This window comes from Salmo salar, chromosome 01 (assembly GCF_965601325.2).
Source record: "Salmo salar chromosome 01, fSalSal1, whole genome shotgun sequence".
NCBI classification, from domain to species: domain Eukaryota; kingdom Metazoa; phylum Chordata; class Actinopteri; order Salmoniformes; family Salmonidae; genus Salmo; species Salmo salar.
The window spans coordinates 107,716,652-107,736,351 of record NC_138291.1 but is presented as its reverse complement, the minus strand read 5'-3'; the positions used below and the strand labels follow the sequence as shown (position 1 = coordinate 107,736,351).

Here is a 19,700-nt window from a genome sequence, read left to right as displayed (position 1 = left end):
AAGATTAAACACGTAGTTACACACCTGCTGGATACAAAATCATTTCCCTTTTCATTTCGTCAAAGCGCACTTCTGTCACTAAGCAACCCTGGGACGCGGAACCGCTGCTGCACTGCGGCACCAGAAAAACGGAATCAACGCAGCAGGAGAAGAAGATTTGGGGACGTTACAACGACTGGCGGTTCGTTATCTAAACGTCATTACCGAGCGTTTTAGGGTGTTTCCATCCCGTATGCAATGCTGATTGAATGTCTTGTCTGTCCATCAAATCGTTGCCGGGATGATTCTGCAGAGAGAGTGTACTTATAGCTAGTTAGGTAGTAGCATTAGCGTTAGAAGTGGATGACGGCTCCTGTACACCGAACGTCCTTTCATCCGGCCCACAGAAGAATCAGGTGTCATCATTGAATCAATAAGATGCAAGATAACCGTACAGCCAACTAGATACTACAAGTGTTTTGGAACTATAATACAAACGTATCGTATTTAGCTTCTAGTGCAGTGATGTGCACTATAGGTAGCTAGCTTGCTAGAATAAGCGTCTGACAAAAATGCCATTAAATTAGCGTTGGACAGTTAGTCTACAGCCAAAGACAAAGGGGCATTCCAAGGGAGGAGAATCCATCCTTGTTGCAAGAAGATCATCGACGTAGCCAAAAGTATGTGTGTGCACTGTTCACCGCGTATGCTACTGACAGTCAGCTTTTCAATGACAGTGACAATGGTGGGACAAAGTAGGAGTAGCCTATTCCAGAATTTGGTTTAGAGATGCTGTTGGATGTCAAGGCTTTCTATACATGCTCTTGTTATTCTTATGTATCTATGTCAAGTAGACAGTCCCATTACTATTGTTGATTGAAGAAACCACAGCTTTCTGTGAGCATAAAGTGACCTCCACCTTTGTATGATGGTGTCATATCACTGAGTCTACCTTTAACAGAATAATGCTCTGATCTCTCTCACCCTTCAGATCTAATAATGTATGATAATGTCATATCGCTGAGTCAACCTTGACATCTCTCACCCTTAACTGCTGACAGACATGAGTCGTTACTGCACCCTGAACAACAACTTTCCCAATGACAACAACCTGCTGGTCCTGGACATGGTGCTGAGCTCTCTCTGGAGTGTTCCACAGCCCATCAACTGGGACAACGTGGCCATGCTGGTCCCTGGCTTCACACCCAAGGAGGTAAGCTCTACATGCACTGCAAATTGGGACAATAAACATATTGATTGATTGAAGCTATAGTAGCTAACGGCTACAGTGCAACACCTCTTGTGGATGGCGAACCCGGGTCTCCCAGTCTGTAGGCAAGCTTGCTAACCACTGCTCCAACTAAGGAGAGATCGTAAAAGGCTATTAGCCTGGTCTGAGATCTGTCTGTGTTGTCTTACCAACTCCCTATGGTCACTGTTTGGCGTGGCAGGTAGCCTCGAGGTAAGAGTGTTGAGCCAGTAATCTAAAGTTCGAATCCTAGAGCCGACAAGGTGAAAAATCTGTCGCTGTGCCCTTGAGCAAGGCACTTAACCGCAATTGCTCCAGGGGTGCTGGAAAATGGTGACCCTAGACTTGACCCCACTGTCCACGTCTGTTTCAGGGGGAGGTGGGATATGCCAGAAACACATTTCCATTGCACTTGTACAAGTGTGTCACATGATAAATAGAAGAGTCCACCAATGTCTTATTAGGTCAGCTGTCCTATAGCTTAGTTTAGTTCGGACTGCTGTTGAATGTTGTACAGGGGTCACTGGAACCAAGATGATGTGGTCTGAGGGTTGTTGCTGTCATGGTGTAGTAGTGACATGGTTGCCATGGTGGTTGTCGTGCCTACCTTCAGTGTGCGCAGAGGTTCGAGGAGCTGAAGAGCACGGGAGGGTCCCATCACGTGGACGACCAATGCAACGCGCTGACGGCAGGAGGGTCCTCCCCTGTGGACTCGCTGTCCACCTACATCAAATCCACACTATTGGACACCACGGGAGACGCGGGGGAGACGCGGACCAATCAGAGCTCCATCTCAGTTACGGGTAAGGCTGACTGGTGTTGATGTGCTAGTGCATATGTAGTGGTTTGGGGAACTATGTCTGTGATGACGAGCCTGCCTAACGTAGGAGCTGCTGGGGGTCAGCCTGCCTAACGTAGGAGCTGCTGGGGGTCAGCCTGCCTAACGTAGGAGCTGCTGGGGGCCAGCCTGCCTAACGTAGGAGCTGCTGGGGGTCAGCCTGCCTAACGTAGGAGCTGCTGGGGGTCAGCCTGCCTAACGTAGGAGCTGCTGGGGGTCAGCCTGCCTAACGTAGGAGCTGCTGGGGGTCAGCCTGCCTAACGTAGGAGCTGCTGGGGGCCAGCCTGCCTAACGTAGGAGCTGCTGGGGGTCAGCCTGCCTAACGTAGGAGCTGCTAGGGGTCAGCCTGCCTAAGCAGCTGCTGGGGGTCAGCCTGCCTAACGTAGGAGCTGCTGGGGGTCAGCCTGCCTAACGTAGGAGCTGCTGGGGCTCAGCCTGCCTAACGTAGGAGCTGCTGGGGGTCAGCCTGCCTAACGTAGGAGCTGCTGGGGGCCAGCCTGCCTAACGTAGGAGCTGCTGGGGGTCAGCCTGCCTAACGTAGGAGCTGCTGGGGGTCAGCCTGCCTAACGTAGGAGCTGCTGGGGGTCAGCCTGCCTAACGTAGGAGCTGCTGGGGGTCAGCCTGCCTAACGTAGGAGCTGCTGGGGGCCAGCCTGCCTAACGTAGGAGCTGCTGGGGGCCAGCCTGCCTAACGTAGGATCTGCTGGGGGTCAGCCTGCCTAACGTAGGAGCTGCTGGGGCGTCCCAAATGCAGTAAAAAAATGTACCAGCGTGATCAGAGTGCGAGCCATTTTATCCTGGTGTTCTGGGTTTGAGCCGCGACTGGACATCTTGGCAATAGAAACAGAGTTCCATTTAAATGAATAGGAGTGTCTCGCACTAAATGAATAGGAGCATCTCAACTAAATGAATAGGAGTGTCTCGCACTAAATGAATAGGAGCATCTCAACTAAATGAATAGGAGCGTCTCGCACTAAATGAATAGGAGCATCTCGCACTAAATTAATAGGAGTGTCTCGCACTAAATGAATAGGAGCGTCTCGCACTAAATAAATAGGAGCGTCTCGCACTAAATGAATAGGAGCGTCTCGCACTAAATGAATAGGAGTGTCTCGTACTAAATGAATAGGAGCGTCTCGCACTAAATGAATAGGAGCGTCTCGCACTAAATGAATAGGAGCGTCTCGCACTAAATGAATAGGAGCGTCTCGCACTAAATGAATAGGAGCGTCTCGCACTAAATGAATAGGAGCGTCTCGCACTCAATGAATAGGAGCGTCTCGCACTCAATGAATAGGAGCGTCTCGCGCTAAATGAATAGGAGCGTCTCGCACTAAATAAATAGGAGCGTCTCGCACTAAATGAATAGGAGTGTCTCGCACTAAATGAATAGGAGCGTCTCGCACTCAATGAATAGGAGCGTCTCGCACTAAATGAATAGGAGCGTCTCGCACTAAATGAATAGGAGCGTCTCGCACTAAATGAATAGGAGCGTCTCAACTAAAAATCTAATCAAATATAATTTGTCACATGCGCAGAATACAACAGGTGTACACTTCACTGTGAAATGCTTACCTACGAACCCTTTCCCAACAATGCAGAGTTAAAAAGTAAGAAAATTAGCAAGTAGAAAATAGTAACACAATAAATAACAGAAAATAAGGCTATATACAAGGAGTACCAGTACCCCTGTAGTATTATAATAATGAGGCTGTATACAAGGAGAACCAGTACCCCTGTAGTATTATAATAATGAGGCTATATACAAGGAGTACCAGTACCCCTGTAGTATTATAATAATGAGGCTATATACAAGGAGAACCAGTACTCCTGTAGTATTATAATAATGAGGCTATATACAAGGAGAACCAGTACTCCTGTAGTATTATAATAATGAGGCTATATACAAGGAGTACCAGTACTCCTGTAGTATTATAATAATGAGGCTATATACAAGGAGTACCAGTACTCCTGTAGTATTATAATAATAAGGCTATATACAAGGAGTACCAGTACTCCTGTAGTATTATAATAATAAGGCTATATACAAGGAGAACCAGTACTCCTGTAGTATTATAATAATGAGACTATATACAAGGAGTACCAGTACCCCTGTAGTATTATAATAATGAGGCTATATACAAGGAGAACCAGTACTCCTGTAGTATTATAATAATGAGGCTATATACAAGGAGTACCAGTACTCCTGTAGTATTATAATAATGAGGCTATATACAAGGAGAACCAGTACTCCTGTAGTATTATAATAATGAGGCTATATACAAGGAGTACCAGTACCCCTGTAGTATTATAATAATGAGGCTATATACAAGGAGTACCAGTACTCCTGTAGTATTATAATAATGAGGCTATATACAAGGAGTACCAGTACCCCTGTAGTATTATAATAATAAGGCTATATACAAGGAGAACCAGTACCCCTGTAGTATTATAATAATGAGGCTATATACAAGGAGTACCAGTACTCCTGTAATATTATAATAATGAGGCTATATACAAGGAGTACCAGTACTCCTGTAGTATTATAATAATGAGGCTATATACAAGGAGTACCAGTACCCCTGTAGTATTATAATAATGAGGCTATATACAAGGAGTACCAGTACCCCTGTAGTATTATAATAATGAGGCTATATACAAGGAGTACCAGTACCCCTGTAGTATTATAATAATGAGACTATATACAAGGAGTACCAGTACCCCTGTAGTATTATAATAATGAGGCTATATACAAGGAGTACCAGTACCCCTGTAGTATTATAATAATGAGGCTATATACAAGGAGTACTGGTACTGAGTCAATGTGCAGGGGTACGAGGTAGTTGAGGTAATATGTACATGTAGGTAGGGGTAAAAGTGACTAGACAATCAGGATAGATAAGTGTCTATATGTGTGTGTGTGTGGAGTCCAGTGAGTGTGCACAAAGCCAGTGTAAAAGGCTCAATGCAAATAGTCCAAGTAACCATTTGATTACCTGTTCAGCAGTCTTATGGTTTGGGGGTAGAAGCTGTTCAGGTACCTTTTAGTCCCAGACTTGGTGCTCCGGTAACGCTTGCCATGCAGTAGCAGAGAGAACAGTCTATGGCTGGGGTATATAGGTCCTTGATGGCAGGGAGCTCAGCCCCTGTGATGTACTGGGCCGTCCGCACCACCCTCTGTAGCGTCCTTGTGATCGAGGGCGGTGCAGTTGCCATACCAAGCGGTGATGCAGCCAGTCAAGATGCCAAAGTTCTGCGTCCAGTGTAGCAGGCAGTAAGACCTGAAGACTCTTCATGTCTGAATATCTAGGCTTTAGTTCAGTGAGCTACACAGTCTTGTTTGGTGTATCCACTCTCCAGGCCTGGCGGTGAACCCTTCAAGAGGTAGCTCGGTGGAGAAAGAGAGCAGGGAGTCTGCAGAGGAGGACGAGAAGCCCCAGGAGGGGAAAGGGTGAGTGCCTGGTCTAACTACCGTCAAACAGAAATAAACTGTTAACCAGTTCAAGTCAAGGTGATCAAAGAGTTTCATAGAGCAGGATCAAGAACTTAGTCTGCTAACAAATACTCAAATGTACTCTAATACAAAAATCAAGAGTTATTCCTCTCTGTGTCTCTGTGTGTGTCTGCCTGCCTGTCTGTATCTCTGTATATCTCTCCCCACACAGGCCCAATATGGTGATCCACGTGTGTGACGAGGCTAAGAACCTGAAGCAGGACTTCATGTGTCCCCGTGACCTTCTGATCAACGAGATGCGTTACTTTGCTGAGTACCTCTCTGTTGACCCCCAGCGCTGGGAGGAGGTGGACATCTCTGTACACTGTGACGTGCAGATCTTCGACTGGCTCATGAACTACGTCAAGAGGCACAAAATGGCCGTCGATGGCAACAATGACAAACCAAAACTCGGTAAAAAATGTAATATATGCTCTTGCATCATACGTACTGTAGCTACATACACTGATGCTTGTACAGTTATATACCATCACTTACCTGGGCCTGGCAAATGATAACCATGGAGACGGCAATGCTGTGGTCACCAATAGTGGTGTGCTTGTTGGTTGGCCTGGCAGTGTGTTTGGTCAGTATGTGGTGTTTGTTGGTTGTGTGCTAACATTGGTTGGTTACGTGGTGTTTGTTGGTTGTGTGGTTACAGAGCCCAGCAATGTGATCTCAATCCTCATCTCCTCCGAGTTCTTGAAGATGGACACGTTAGTAAGTGTTGTAATGGAGGGAACCAGTTCCCATGTAGCGTACGTTTCGGGGGCCCTGGTTTTCTGTTGTAGCTGAAGAACCAATGCAAAGTGGCTGAACTGACATTGGGGAAAAAGGCTATTTGGGAACCTTTTACAACAAAATAAAATATTTTGGACTGATTTAAAAATATATATATTTTTATTAATTTATTTTTTGGGGCGAGGAGTGAAACTTGTCGCTTCGCCTCTTCCTCTCTGCTACAGTAAATGAACCAGCAAGCTTTTGTTGGTCGTTGAATAAAATAGCACTCAAGAAAAAAACTGAAAACCAATAAGCTTATTAGGCAAATAGGCTTCACTCTTCACTTTAGTCTCAAACAGAAAACGAAGGGCCTTTGGAACGCTTCACTTCCTGTTGCATGGTTACCATTACAATTGTTTTTAGAATTGTAACATGTTACTTTTATTGTAAGTAAGTGACACATGACTTCCAAGGCATTGAACAAACTCAATGACCTATTTAAGTTGACCTGTCTTTCAGCTGGAGGAGTGTATAGCACTGTACTGTTACATGTTGACCTCTCATAGCTGGAGGAGTGTATAGCACTGTACTGTCACATGTTGACCTCTCATAGGTGGAGGAGTGTATAGCACTGTACTGTCACATGTTGACCTCTCATAGGTGGAGGAGTGTATAGCACTGTACTGTCACATGTTGACCTCTCATAGGTGGAGGAGTGTATAGCACTGTACTGTCACATGTTGACCTCTCATAGGTGGAGGAGTGTATAGCACTGTACTGTCACATGTTGACCTCTCATAGGTGGAGGAGTGTATAGCACTGTACTGTCACATGTTGACCTCTCATAGGTGGAGGAGTGTATTCAGTACTGTCACAAGCACATGAGTGCCATCGTGGCCACACCCTGCAACATGAACTGCATCAACAGTAACCTGGCAGCGGACATCTCTGACCTCTTCAGCCACAACGAGGCAGATGACATCATGGACAGAAAAGACAAGTTCAAAAGGTAGACCTGATGATTTTGGTAGACCTGGTAGACAGATCATTCCGCTTCAGCCAACGCCTTTCATTTCTCCCTTTCCTCAGTAAGTTATTCCAGAAGAAAATTGAGTGTCTCTTCGATCCTGACTATAAGAACCAGGACTCCCCAGGCAACGCATCAACTCTGTACAGGTGTGTGGCAGCTCTGGGATGCATTGCTTTGTCTGTCATTGGTCTTATTCATTTGGGCACACAACAGAAAACATTTTGCATCACAAAACGAAAATGAGCGTTTCTCACTGGACAAGTGTAGGTAGATTGCTACCTGTTTGGTCTGTTTTCTTCTGTTTGGTTTCCAATGAATACGACTCATGTTAACCTCGCCTAACCACCGAACTGCAACTTGTCTTTCCCAGGTGTGGTCTGTGCCTGAAACTGCTGACCAAGGACACAGAGAGGAAGATCTCCTGCATCCCAGGGAAGATCAACATCAACCCTCGAGGAGACATCACCTACACTCACAGCAGGTCCTGTACCACCCAGTTACACCTTGGTTGTGGGTTCGATGCCCTCTGTGGCCACCCATATGTAAAATGTAAGCGTGCATGACTGTAAAGGGTCTATCAGAGTACCATATTTGGACGCCATATGCACAGCAGTGTTCTAGAATATTGCAACGTTGGCTTTCATACTTTTTGATTTCTCAGCGCAGCTCAAGCAATTTCTCCAACTGTCAACACATTCAAATGAATAGAGGACGTGTACCGGAAAGTTGTTGGTTGGGATTTGTGGGGAGGTGCGTGCCCCGCGGATGATGGTCTCAGAGCTGCGTAGCTATGTCACAATGGGACCAACGCCTCTCAGCGTCTGTGGACTGTGATTTACGGTTAAGTCGCTTTGGATAAAAACTGATGCTATATGGCTTGTAATACTTGTGCTCTATCAAGAGACATCACTGTTCTATGGATGTTTATAGTGATAAATGCTAAAGAAACCATGTCATTATTTGGTAAATACACTGCTCAAAAAAATAAAGGGAACACTTAAACAACACAATGTAACTCCAAGTCAATCACACTTCTGTGAAATCAAACTGTCCACTTAGGAAGCAATACTGATTGACAATACATTTCACATGCTGTTGTGCAAATGGAATAGACAACAGGTGGAAATTATAGGCAATTAGCAAGACACCCCCAATAAAGGAGTGGTTCTGCAGGTGGGGACCACAGACCACTTCTCAGTTCCTATGCTTCCTGGCTGATGTTTTGGTCACTTTTGAATGCTGGCGGTGCTTTCACTCTAGTGGTAGCATGAGACGGAGTCTACAACCCACACAAGTGGCTCAGGTAGTGCAGCTCATCCAGGATGGCACATCAATGCGAGCTGTGGCAAGAAGGTTTGCTGTGTCTGTCAGCGTAGTGTCCAGAGCATGGAGGCGCTACCAGGAGACAGGCCAGTACATCAGGAGACGTGGAGGAGGCCGTAGGAGGGCAACAACCCAGCAGCAGGACTACCTCCACCTTTGTGCAAGGAGGAGCACTGCCAGAGCCCTGCAAAATGACCTCCAGCAGGCCACAAATGTGCATGTGTCTGCTCAAACGGTCAGAAACAGACTCCATGAGGGTGGTATGAGGGCCCGACGTCCACAGGTGGGGGTTGTGCTTACAGCCCAACACCGTGCAGGACGTTTGGCATTTGCCAGAGAACACCAAGATTGGCAAATTCGCCACTGGCGCCCTGTGCTCTTCACAGATGAAAGCAGGTTCACACTGAGCACGTGACAGACGTGACAGTCTGGAGACGCCGTGGAGAATGTTCTGCTGCCTGCAACATCCTCCAGCATGACCGGTTTGGCGGTGGGTCAGTCATGGTGTGGGGTGGAATTTCTTTGGGGCGCCGCACAGCCCTCCATGTGCTCGCCAGAGGTAGCCTGACTGCCATTAGGTACCGAGATGAGATCCTCAGACCCCTTGTGAGACCATATGCTGGTGCGGTTGGCCCTGGGTTCCTCCTAATGCAAGACAATGCTAGACCTCATGTGGCTGGAGTGTGTCAGCAGTTCCTGCAAGAGGAAGGCATTGATGCTATGGACTGGCCCGCCCGTTCCCCAGACCTGAATCCAATTGAGCACATCTGGGACATTGTGTCTCGCTCCATCCACCAACGCCACGTTGCACCACAGACTGTCCAGGAGTTGGCGGATGCTTTAGTCCAGGTCTGGGAGGAGATCCCTCAGGAGACCATCCGCCACCTCATCAGGAGCATGCCCAGGCATTGTAGGGAGGTCATACAGGCACGTGGAGGCCACACACACTACTGAGCCTCATTTTGACTTGTTTTAAGGACATTACATCAAAGTTGGATCAGCCTGTAGTGTGGTTTTCCACTTTAATTTTGAGTGTGACTCCAAATCCAGACCTCCATGGGGGGATAAATTGGATTTCCATTGATTATTTTTGTGTGATTTTGTTGTCAGCACATTCAACTATGTAATGAAAAAAGGATTTAATAAGATTATTTCTTTCATTCAGATCTAGGATGTGTTGTTTAAGTGTTCCCTTAATTTTTTTGAGCAGTATATATTAGAGCTACAATTTACCATGTCATTTCAAAGTATATCCCAGGTAGTGTACTTAGCAATAAAGCACAGTAAAACAGGATATCCGGCTCCAAGAACCAGTGAGACCAGTAATCTGTTTCTGTAGCGAGGCAGCGTGGTGTAAAATCAAATCTTATTGGTCACATACACATGGTTAGCAGATGTTAATGCGAGTGTAGCGAAATGCTTGTGCTTCTAGTTCCGACAGTGCAGTAATATCTAACAAGTAATCTAACAAATTCACAACAACTACCTAATACACACAAATCTATGACAGAGCGTCATAGACGAAATGCAATAGATGGTATAAAATACAGTATATACATGAGATGAGTAATGCAAGATATGTAAACATCATTATTAAAGTGGCATTAATAAAGTGACTAGTGATCCATTTGTTAGAGTGGCCAATGATTTCAAGTCTGTATGTAGGCAGCAGCCTCTCTGTGTTAGTGATGGCTGTTTAACAGTCTGATGGCCTTGAGATAGAAGCTGTTTTTCAGTCTCTCTGTCCCAGCTTTGTTGCACCTGTACTGACCTTGCCTTCTGGATGATAGCGGGGTGAACAGGCAGTGGCTCGGGTGGTTATTGTCCTTGATGATCTTTTTGGCCTTCATGTGACATTGGGTGGTGTAGGTGTCCTGGAGGGCAGGTAGTTTGCCCCCGGTGATGCGTTGTTCAGACCTCACTACCCTCTGGAGAGCCCTGCGGTTGTGGGCGGTGCAGTTGCCGTACCAGGCAGTGATACAGCCCAACAGGATGCTCTCGATTGTGCATCTAGAAGTTTGTAAGGGTTTTAGGTGACAAGCCTAATTCCTTCAGCCTCACTAATCTGTCTGTGTGGGTGGACCATTTTAAGTTTGTCCGTGATGTGTACGCAGAGGAACTTGAAACGTTCCACCTCCTCCACTGCTGTCCCGTCAGTGTGGATAGGGGGGTGCTCCCTCTGCTGTTACACCCCCTGGACAGGACACTAGTCTATCACCTCAGTACACCCCCTGGACAGGACACTAGTCTATCACAGGGCCTTACCCCCAATCTATCTCCTTAATGCTGAGTTCCAAGCAGAACTCCTGACCTTCCAATCTCAGGGTGGACACTGAGTTGGTTCCAAGGACCAGGCTGGCCAACATTGTTTTGTGGTGGAGCTGCTTTGAGAAACATGGACAGAATAAAGGAGAGTCATTTCTATCACTACCTGTGGTCTGTAGGCAGAAGAGATGGGAGGTCCATGATTACATGACAGAACTGTATGAGGAGCTGAAGTCCTGGGTGCTGGTCTACTGGAGGATCTGGGGAACCATCAACCATCTCACCTGCTCCCACTGCCAACAGGTAGGGGGGGGCTGTCAACCATCTCACCTGCTCCCACTGCCAACAGGTAGGGAGGAGGGGGGGGCTGTCAACCATCTCACCTGCTCCCACTGCCAACAGGTAGGAGAGCAGGTTTGGGTGTGTTCATGCATACTCCAGGCATTGTGCATCAAGGCAAAACCGTGTGTATTTGTGTCTCCAGACGTTTGTGTGTGCAGAGCTGTCCCACTGTCGATATCACCCAGAGGTTGTGTTGTACCCGGGCATGGGGACAGAGCAGGGCTGGCACGGGACGGGCATCTACCCCTGCTGCAACCAGAGGACACTACGCTTTGACCCCACCGGCATGCCCAAGGTAGGAGCACACTCACACACTGACCCCACCGGCGCTCCAAGGTAGCAACACACTCACACACTGACCCCACCGGCATTCCCAAGGTAGGAGCACACTCACACACTGACCCCACCGGCGCTCCAAGGTAGCAACACACTCACACACTGACCCCACCGGCGCGCCCAAGGTAGGAACACACTCACACACTGACCCCACCGGCATCCCAAGGTAGGAGCACACTCACACACTGACCCCACCGGCAATCCCAAGGTAGGAACACACTCACACTGACCCCACCGGCATTCCCAAGGTAGGAACACACTCACACTGACCCCACCGGCATTCCCAAGGTAGGAACACACTCACACTGACCCCACCGGCATTCCCAAGGTAGGAACACACTCACACACACGTGGAGTTGTGAGGTGACCATGCTTTGAATAGTTTGCATCTCACACAATACATATTTTACACATTTCACACTTGATTCTTGTCAAAACGGTGTGTGTGTGTGTGTGTGTGTCTCAGGGCTGTAAGATGCAGGACCACATAGTGAATGCGTCAGACAGTGGAGACTGTACTGGGGACCACCAGGTAAACTCAGCCCAGACCAGACTACTCAACGACCTGCTACTACACAGAGAGACAGTGTGTGTACCCAACACACCCCTACCAGAGACAGGGTAAGAAACTGTTTGTGTATTTTTGTATCTTATGATAGGTTTTGCGTTTAGTGATCCCCTGTTCTCTCTCTGTGTATCTATGTGCCAGGCCTGTAGACTCCCCCTCCAGTGGTTCAGAGAGGGGGGAGAGGGGGGAGAGAGGGGAGCGGGTACTGGACTGTGACATCCTGGTAGACCCGGGGCTTCAGAGAGTAGAGGGCACCACTGTGAGTTTACAACTATTTATTTATTTATTTATTTATTTATCCAGGCAAGTCAATTGAGATCAAATTCATACTCACAACTAGAATGATACGTTTTAAGAAAGTTTAGTGTGCTTGCTCAAACTTATTTACAATGACAAGCAGACCTCATTGATATACCTATCTGGCTACACATCTGTCTACTAGCTACATTACTGCAGAACATCTGATTTTAAACCCAACCGTAACCACACTGCTAACCCTAATGCATATAATCAAACAAAACCTTAAATGAAGACCAAAAAGGCCATTTTTGTTTTAAATAATTTTTACGATATAGACAATTTTGACTTTGCAGCTGGCCCATCTTCGGAAATCACTCAGGTCTGCCTCCAGGGCAAGATTGATGACAATAAACGTCGACCTGCGCTTGATTTGTGGAGTCATAGATATGCCTGTAGTCTAATTCAACCTATTTCAAATAGATAGACTATAGTCTAACTAACTCAACCTATTTCAAATAGATAGACTCTAGTCTAACTAACTCAACCTATTTCAAATAGATAGACTATAGTCTAACTAACTCAACCTATTTCAAATAGATAGACTATAGTCTAACTAACTCAACCTATTGCTTTGCAGTTTTCCCTGTTGAAAAACTGGAGCCGGCAACTGGTATGATCAACGTTTATTGTTTCCAAATGTAATTTTGCTGCAGTGTGTGTGTCCGTGTCTGTATGTTTGTGTGTATATGATGTGACATAGTATACCTTTGTACCAGCTGAACCAGCAGAAGCCTGAGAGCCAGTCTGTTTGTGCTATCATGCCAACTCCTCATGCTTAGTTAATGAGCTGTGGTGTTAGCCTGGTCCCAGATCTGTTTGGTGTCTAGCCTATCTAAACCCTGATATGCCCTCCTCTGCCCTGTGTCAGAGGCAGCAGACGCTGCTGTCTGAGGATGAGGAGTATACCACGGGGTCAGAGGTCACTGAGGATGAGGTGGGGGATGAAGAGGAGGCCAGCAAGAAACAAGGTAGAGTAATTAGGCTCTCTGATTGGTTTATACTCTAATATGAAAAACTGTATGGCTGAGAGGGGTGAGGCAAAGGGAAAAGCAAATCTGTCTGACAACAAAGTAGACTGGTAAACATACAGTAAATATAGAAATCACTAAACTAAAAGAAGAAACTATACTATGGAAAAAAAGAAGCTCTGGAGTACATTTAATGAAATTCTAGACAAAAAAAAGCAAACTCATCTGTCATTGCGGCAGATGGCTCGTTCATAACAAAACCCTTTAATATTAATACCAACCACTTGAATATTTTTTTGTTGACAAGATTAGAAAATGTAGGCATGACATACATACATAATGGGCCAAATAATGAAAGACAAGCACTGTAGTTTTTAGTTCCACAAAGTGGATGTGGAAGAGGTGAACAAAATGGCTGCTAATCTATAAATAAGGACAAACCACCTGGTACCGACAACCTGGATGGTAAATTACTGAGGTTGGTAGAGGAATACATTGTGACTCCTGTTGGCCACATCTTCAGTTTAAGGCTAGAAGATGGTATGCCCTCAGACATGGAGGGGGGGGGGCAAAGGTCATTCAGCTACCCAAGATTAGCAGAGCACCCTTTTAATGGTTCAAACAGCCAATCAATCAGTCTGTTACAAGTGCTTAGCAAACCTTTGGAAAAAATTGTGTTTGATCAAATACAAAGTTATTTTACAGAAAACTAATTAACAACAGACTTTCAGCATGCTTTTAAGGAAGGGCACTCAACATGCTTGGCACTGACACAAATGACTGATGCTTGGCTAAAATAAATTGATAGAAGATTGTGCGAGCTGCTCTGTTAGACTTCAGTGCAGCTTTTGATGTCATTGATCGTAACCTATTGCTGAAAAAAACATGGGTGTTATGGATTTGCTTCCTCTGCCTTATTATGGATTGAGAGTTACCTATCTAATAGAACACAGAGGGTTTTTGTAAATGGAAGCCTCTCTCATGAAAATGCAGTTGAGTGTGGTGTTCCGCAGGGCAGCCGACTAGGGCCATTATTGTTTTCTATTTTTACTAATGACCTTCCACTGATTTTGAATAAAGCCTGTGTGTCTATGTACGCTGACGACTCAACCGTGTAGATGTCGGCTGCAACTGTAAAATAAATAACAGACACCCTTAACATAGAGCTCCAGTCAGTTTTAGAATGGATAACTAGCAATAGGCTGGTGATAAATATAAAAAAATATGTAAAGCATCATTTTTGGGACACATCACTCTCTCAACGCTAAACCTCATTTAGATCTGTTATTGAATAATGTGGCGATTTAGCAAGTTAAGGAGACTAAACTGCTGGGTGTCACTCTAGATAGCAAGCTGTCATCAAAACATATAGACTCAATGGTTGCTAAAATGGGATGAGGTCTGTCCGTGATAGGGCGTTGCTCTGCCTTGACATCTCAGTCGGCCAGACAGGTTCTACAGGACCTAGTTTTGTGGCACCTGGACTACTGCCCAGCTGTGTGGTCATGTGCGGCAAAGAAGGACGTAGGTAAATTGCAGTTGGTCCAGAACAAAATAGCAAGTATCGCACTTCGATGTACACGGAGGGCAAGTGTCAGTAACATGCATGCCAATCTCTCCTGGCTCAAAGTTGAGGAGAGATTGACTGCGTCACTATTGATCTTTGTGTTGAAGGTACAGAACTGTCTGTTCAAGCCGTTGGGACACAGTTCAGACAATCATCTGTACAACATAAGACATGCAGCCAGAGGTCTCTTCAACAGTCTCCAGGTCCAGAACAGAGGCTGGGAAACACACAGTATTAAATAGAACCATGACTACATGGAACTCTCTGGTAACCCAGGTAACTCAAGCTAGCAATAAAACCAGATTCAAAAACCAGATGAAGAACACCTTACATCACAAAGGGGCCTGTGAAGAGACACAGCCGTTTTCATATTTCTTGTATTGTAAATTGCACTCTACTATGTATTAGACCTAGATATTGTGTGTATGTACTGATATGTGGGCTGTGTGTGGCCTTTAAAATGTAGTTCAGTCCTTGACTGATAATGTTCTGTATTATTTCATGTGGTCCCCAGGAAGAGTAGCAGATGCTTTGGCAGTGGCTAATGGGGATCCTAATAAATGCCAATTACCAAAGAGGCTTTGAAACGGGACGGGACGGGACGGGGGGGGGGGGGGGGTTCAATGACGTTTTCTTGATTCCTTGTGTCCGCTCTCCTCCTTCATTTATTTATATTCATTTATTTCAATAAACACAGTGGGGATTCATCATAACATACAGTGTGGTCTTATGACATAGGGAGAATCTCGATTTGATTCCTCGCTTTCTTCTGAAAACCAATTGGATGAGAAGGTCAGAGGGGAGGGACCTCTGACCTCATCTAATGGGTTTTGAGGAGGAGGCGAGGAATCAAATCGAGATTCTCCCTATGTCATAAGACCACACAGTATGTTATGATGAATCCCCACTATAGCCAGCAGATGGCAGTACCTTATTGGTGCATGGGCTGCTCATTTTGAAATTGCATTGGGTTTGTATACATTTTGATATCTGTCTGCAGCTATGAGCTATCGGTTGTAATTGAATCATGAATGTATGTGTACACTGCTTATGGTTGTAACAACATATGGGTTTTCTATGTGTTCACTGTTAGCTGCTAAGAAGGCCAGGAAGTTGAGCAAACCTCTGAAGAGGCAGATGTCTTCACCTAATTTCCATCGCAAAGACAAAGCAGTGGACAAAGTGAGTGTACTTAACTCGTTTACCTGACACTTAAATAATTGCAATTTAATTACTTTTCCAAATTCTGCTGGTTGTTTACAGACCCCTTCGAGGGACAACACTCCATTCAGGTGAGCTCAACTTCATCAACTACATGCTTCTTCATCTATTTCATCACTGTATCTATGTTTGAAATTGTTTGTGTTTCCAGAGTGAGTGCCCAGAAGAGTAAATGGGACAGCTCTCGCTCCATTCGCTACAACCAAGATGCCCAAAGAGAGGAAGGTAACACGGGTCTCAGTTAACTTTGTGTGTGCCTGTGTTATGATCGTTGTGTGCATTCTAATTGTCCTCTCTCTCCCCTCCCTCCCTCTTTCTCTCTCCCTGTCCCCAGACCAGCGGCGTATGGTAGAGATCATTAGCCATCTGACTAAGATTAGGTTTGGAGATCAGGAACAGAGAAAGTCCAAGGACACTAAAGAGGTGTGTTTTACTGAGTCGATTACACCTTTGTTTTTAGTAGGGGATAAAACACTAGAAAGTTGAAACATGAAACTGTCTTCATTTACATTGTGTGTGTATAGTGTAGTTGTCACTGGCGTACCCCCCCCCCCCCCCCCCACCCCCCCCCCCCCACCCCCTGTTGTGGATGTATAATGTGTGGATGTATAATGTGTGGATGTATAATGTGTGGTTGTACAATGTGTGGTTGTATAATGTGTGGATGTATAATGTGTGGTTGTGGTTGTATAATGTGTGGTTGTATAATGTGTGGTTGTGGTTGTATAATGTGTGGTTGTATAATGTGTGGTTGTATAATGTGTGGTTGTATAATGTGTGGTTGTGGTTGTATAATGTGTAGTCGTGGTTGTATAATATGTTGTTGTATAATGTGTAGTCGTGGTTGTATAATGTGTAGTTGTATAATGTGTGGTTGTGGTTGTATAATGTGGTGTGGTTGTATAATGTGGTGTGGTTGTATAATGTGTAGTTGTGGTTGTATAATGTGTGGTTGTGGTTGTATAATGTGTGGTTGTGGTTGTATAATGTGTGGTTGTATAATGTGTGGTTGTGGTTGTATAATGTGTGGTTGAATAATGTGTGGTTGTATAATGTGTAATCGTGGTTGTATAATGTGTGGTTGTGTGATCGTGGTTGTGTTTGTTCCAGCGTGCAGCAGGGATCTACTCCAGGCTAGAGGCCCAGTTCAAGTCCTCCTCCCAGGCCAGCGGACGACAGAGTGGCCCTGAGAAAAGCCTCAGGTACGTACACACACACACACAGGCACACACAGGCACACACACACACACACACACACACACACACACACACACACACACACACACACACACACACACACACACACACACACACACACACACACACACACACACACACAGGCACATTGTCTACCCCTACCCTCCTCTGTCTGTCTCCCCCTTTTCTGAATTAGTTGTCCCCCCTTTCTGTCTTCTTTTAGAGTGAAGCCACGCGTCAGTCAAGCTCGGACCACATAGATATTGGAAAGAGGAGATGAAGGGAGAAGAGGAGGAAGACAGGGAGAAGAGGAGGAGGGAGAAATGAGAGGAAGAGAGCAGAGGAGGAGAGAGAAGAGGAGGAAGAGATCCTCATGTGAGAACTCAGTGGAGCAAACTGACCCAAATGTATACTGGCAACAGCTAACCCTCTCAACCCCACCTTGCTTGCTCCACTGTGCTCCTGTTAATATTTGTGCCTGTATTCATAAAGAGCCTAAGAGTAGTGCTGAGTGCTGATCTAGGATCAGTTTGTCTTGTTAGAATATACTGAATGGACAGGGGAGACCTGATCCTAGATCAGCCCTCCTACTCTGAGACACTTGATAAGTACAGGCCCTGGTCCTGCATTGGTCGTCTTTAGTTCAGGAGGCCTGGTTTTGCCGTAGGGCTTTCTAGCCCACTTAGAACCCAGTCCAGCCCGTCAGCCTGACTCGGGTGTCTTTGTAACGATCACATCGCCTCCTACCTCCCATTAACTGTATATTACAATGCAATAGGTCACCTAGCTCTAAACCTGTATGCCATAGAATATAATAGACTTTAACATAGAAGCTACCTTGTGGTGAGTAATAGGAATGGTTAGCAGTAGGTAGATGATGGTGAATGAAATACCTGTTGCTGCTGTTTCTATTTCTATATGTCTGTGTTGGCCGTATCTCACACTACTGGGACTAAGAGGACATGGGTGGACTAGCCAGTCAGAAATTAAAGTTACATTCCCACCATTTATCTGTGCCTGAGCTTCTTTTCAGTGTCTTGCATGAGGGTACAGGTACATGGGCATTTTGTTCAGTTCAACTACTCTAATATAAGCTTTACTCATTCAACTCTAATATAACCTAAAAATGCCATTATTGTCCATTAGATGGCAGCATTGTCTTTTACATTGACTACAGAACAGTTTCTGCCTGTCAAATCCACTTTACCCCACAGACCCCACCAAGGACACCACCTCACCTAGATTGCATGGCATTGTTTTACTATTGGTTGTGCGGTTCATTCTGGCTGTCTTCCCCTCGGAGAAAGAAAATGATACATTCGAGACAAAGGGAGAATATGGGCTTTTGATAAGAAGGGTAACGCATATTGTTAAAACCTCTAGGTCTTTTATTTAACTAGGCAAGTTAAGGTCTAAGCCCTTAAATTGCAATATCTACTAAGCGAACATATGGAATTGTTTTAAGATGGTCATAAAATGGATCATTTAGCCATTTGATTTGGAATTTTAGGATATATATATATATAAAAATGTTTTATGAAACATTGAATTTAGCCTTTACTGCTATAGCCAATAGAAACGCAATGAATAACACATTTGTACATGGCAAAACAGACAGTCAGAAAATGCATAATAAGGTTTAAGTGTCTGTCCTATATCTCCGAGAGAGAAAAGAAAACTCTGGGAAGTAAAACAAGTAGAACCCTGTTTGGTCACGTTGTTCATATTAGTTTGTCACGCAAACGGTTCGGGTTTTATAGACAATTTCGTGACGATTTTCTTTTCTGGATCCTCTAATTTTGAGAAAAAGACTGCTGTCACAAAGTCCCGTGTTATGGAATAGGCCAAACCTTATATCGGCCGAAAGAGGGGATTGAGCTGCAGCCACTACAAGAAACGGCACGTCTAGTATAAACACACCCGGACCTGTTCAGTAGTTTAAATGACGTCACCATGTGACGCACGGGTGCGTCGATCTACTAGGGTTTTTAAAAGTTGTTCTTGGAAAGACGGGGTGAGTAAAACTAGGAACGCCTGGGCATGAGTTTGTATGGGGGTTTATTCTCTCCTCCCCCCTCCCATACAGTATGGGCATTGGGGTCTCTCTTACGCTCTTTCTCGCCATGTGGCTGGCCAGCTGGGTGGTTTGCTAGGTAACAGGCTTCCACCACAACTCCGAGAAGTCTAAATTTATAACCTCAGCATGGAGCCATGTGCGGGGGCTAGGATTCTGTACCAAATGGCACCCTATTCCCTATACAGTGCACTATATAGGGATTAGGATGCCATTTGGAGTGTATCT

General features: G+C 45.4%; 1 protein-coding gene across 4 annotated transcripts; it reads left to right on the top strand.

Moving 5' to 3' along the window:
* Positions 1-99: 99 nt before the first annotated feature.
* Positions 100-18,406, top strand: sanbr (SANT and BTB domain regulator of CSR). Of its 4 annotated transcripts, none has more exons than XM_045714165.2 (21): positions 100-181; positions 1,041-1,192; positions 1,842-2,031; positions 5,426-5,516; positions 5,731-5,972; positions 6,220-6,278; positions 7,130-7,290; positions 7,371-7,457; positions 7,682-7,792; positions 11,079-11,202; positions 11,384-11,536; positions 12,044-12,198; positions 12,287-12,404; positions 13,023-13,055; positions 13,314-13,413; positions 16,074-16,162; positions 16,244-16,272; positions 16,353-16,426; positions 16,536-16,624; positions 17,312-17,403; positions 17,622-18,406. In XM_045714165.2, exons 2-21 carry the CDS (start codon positions 1,043-1,045, stop codon positions 17,656-17,658), a joined length of 2,184 nt encoding a protein of 727 aa, XP_045570121.2. In that variant the 5' UTR covers positions 100-181; positions 1,041-1,042; the 3' UTR covers positions 17,659-18,406. The 4 variants fall into 4 exon arrangements, with proteins under 4 accessions (XP_045570121.2, XP_045570120.2, XP_045570119.2 ...); XM_045714164.2 differs by having other exon boundaries at positions 116-649; XM_045714163.2 differs by having other exon boundaries at positions 116-659.
* The last annotated feature ends 1,294 nt before the right edge of the window (positions 18,407-19,700 follow it).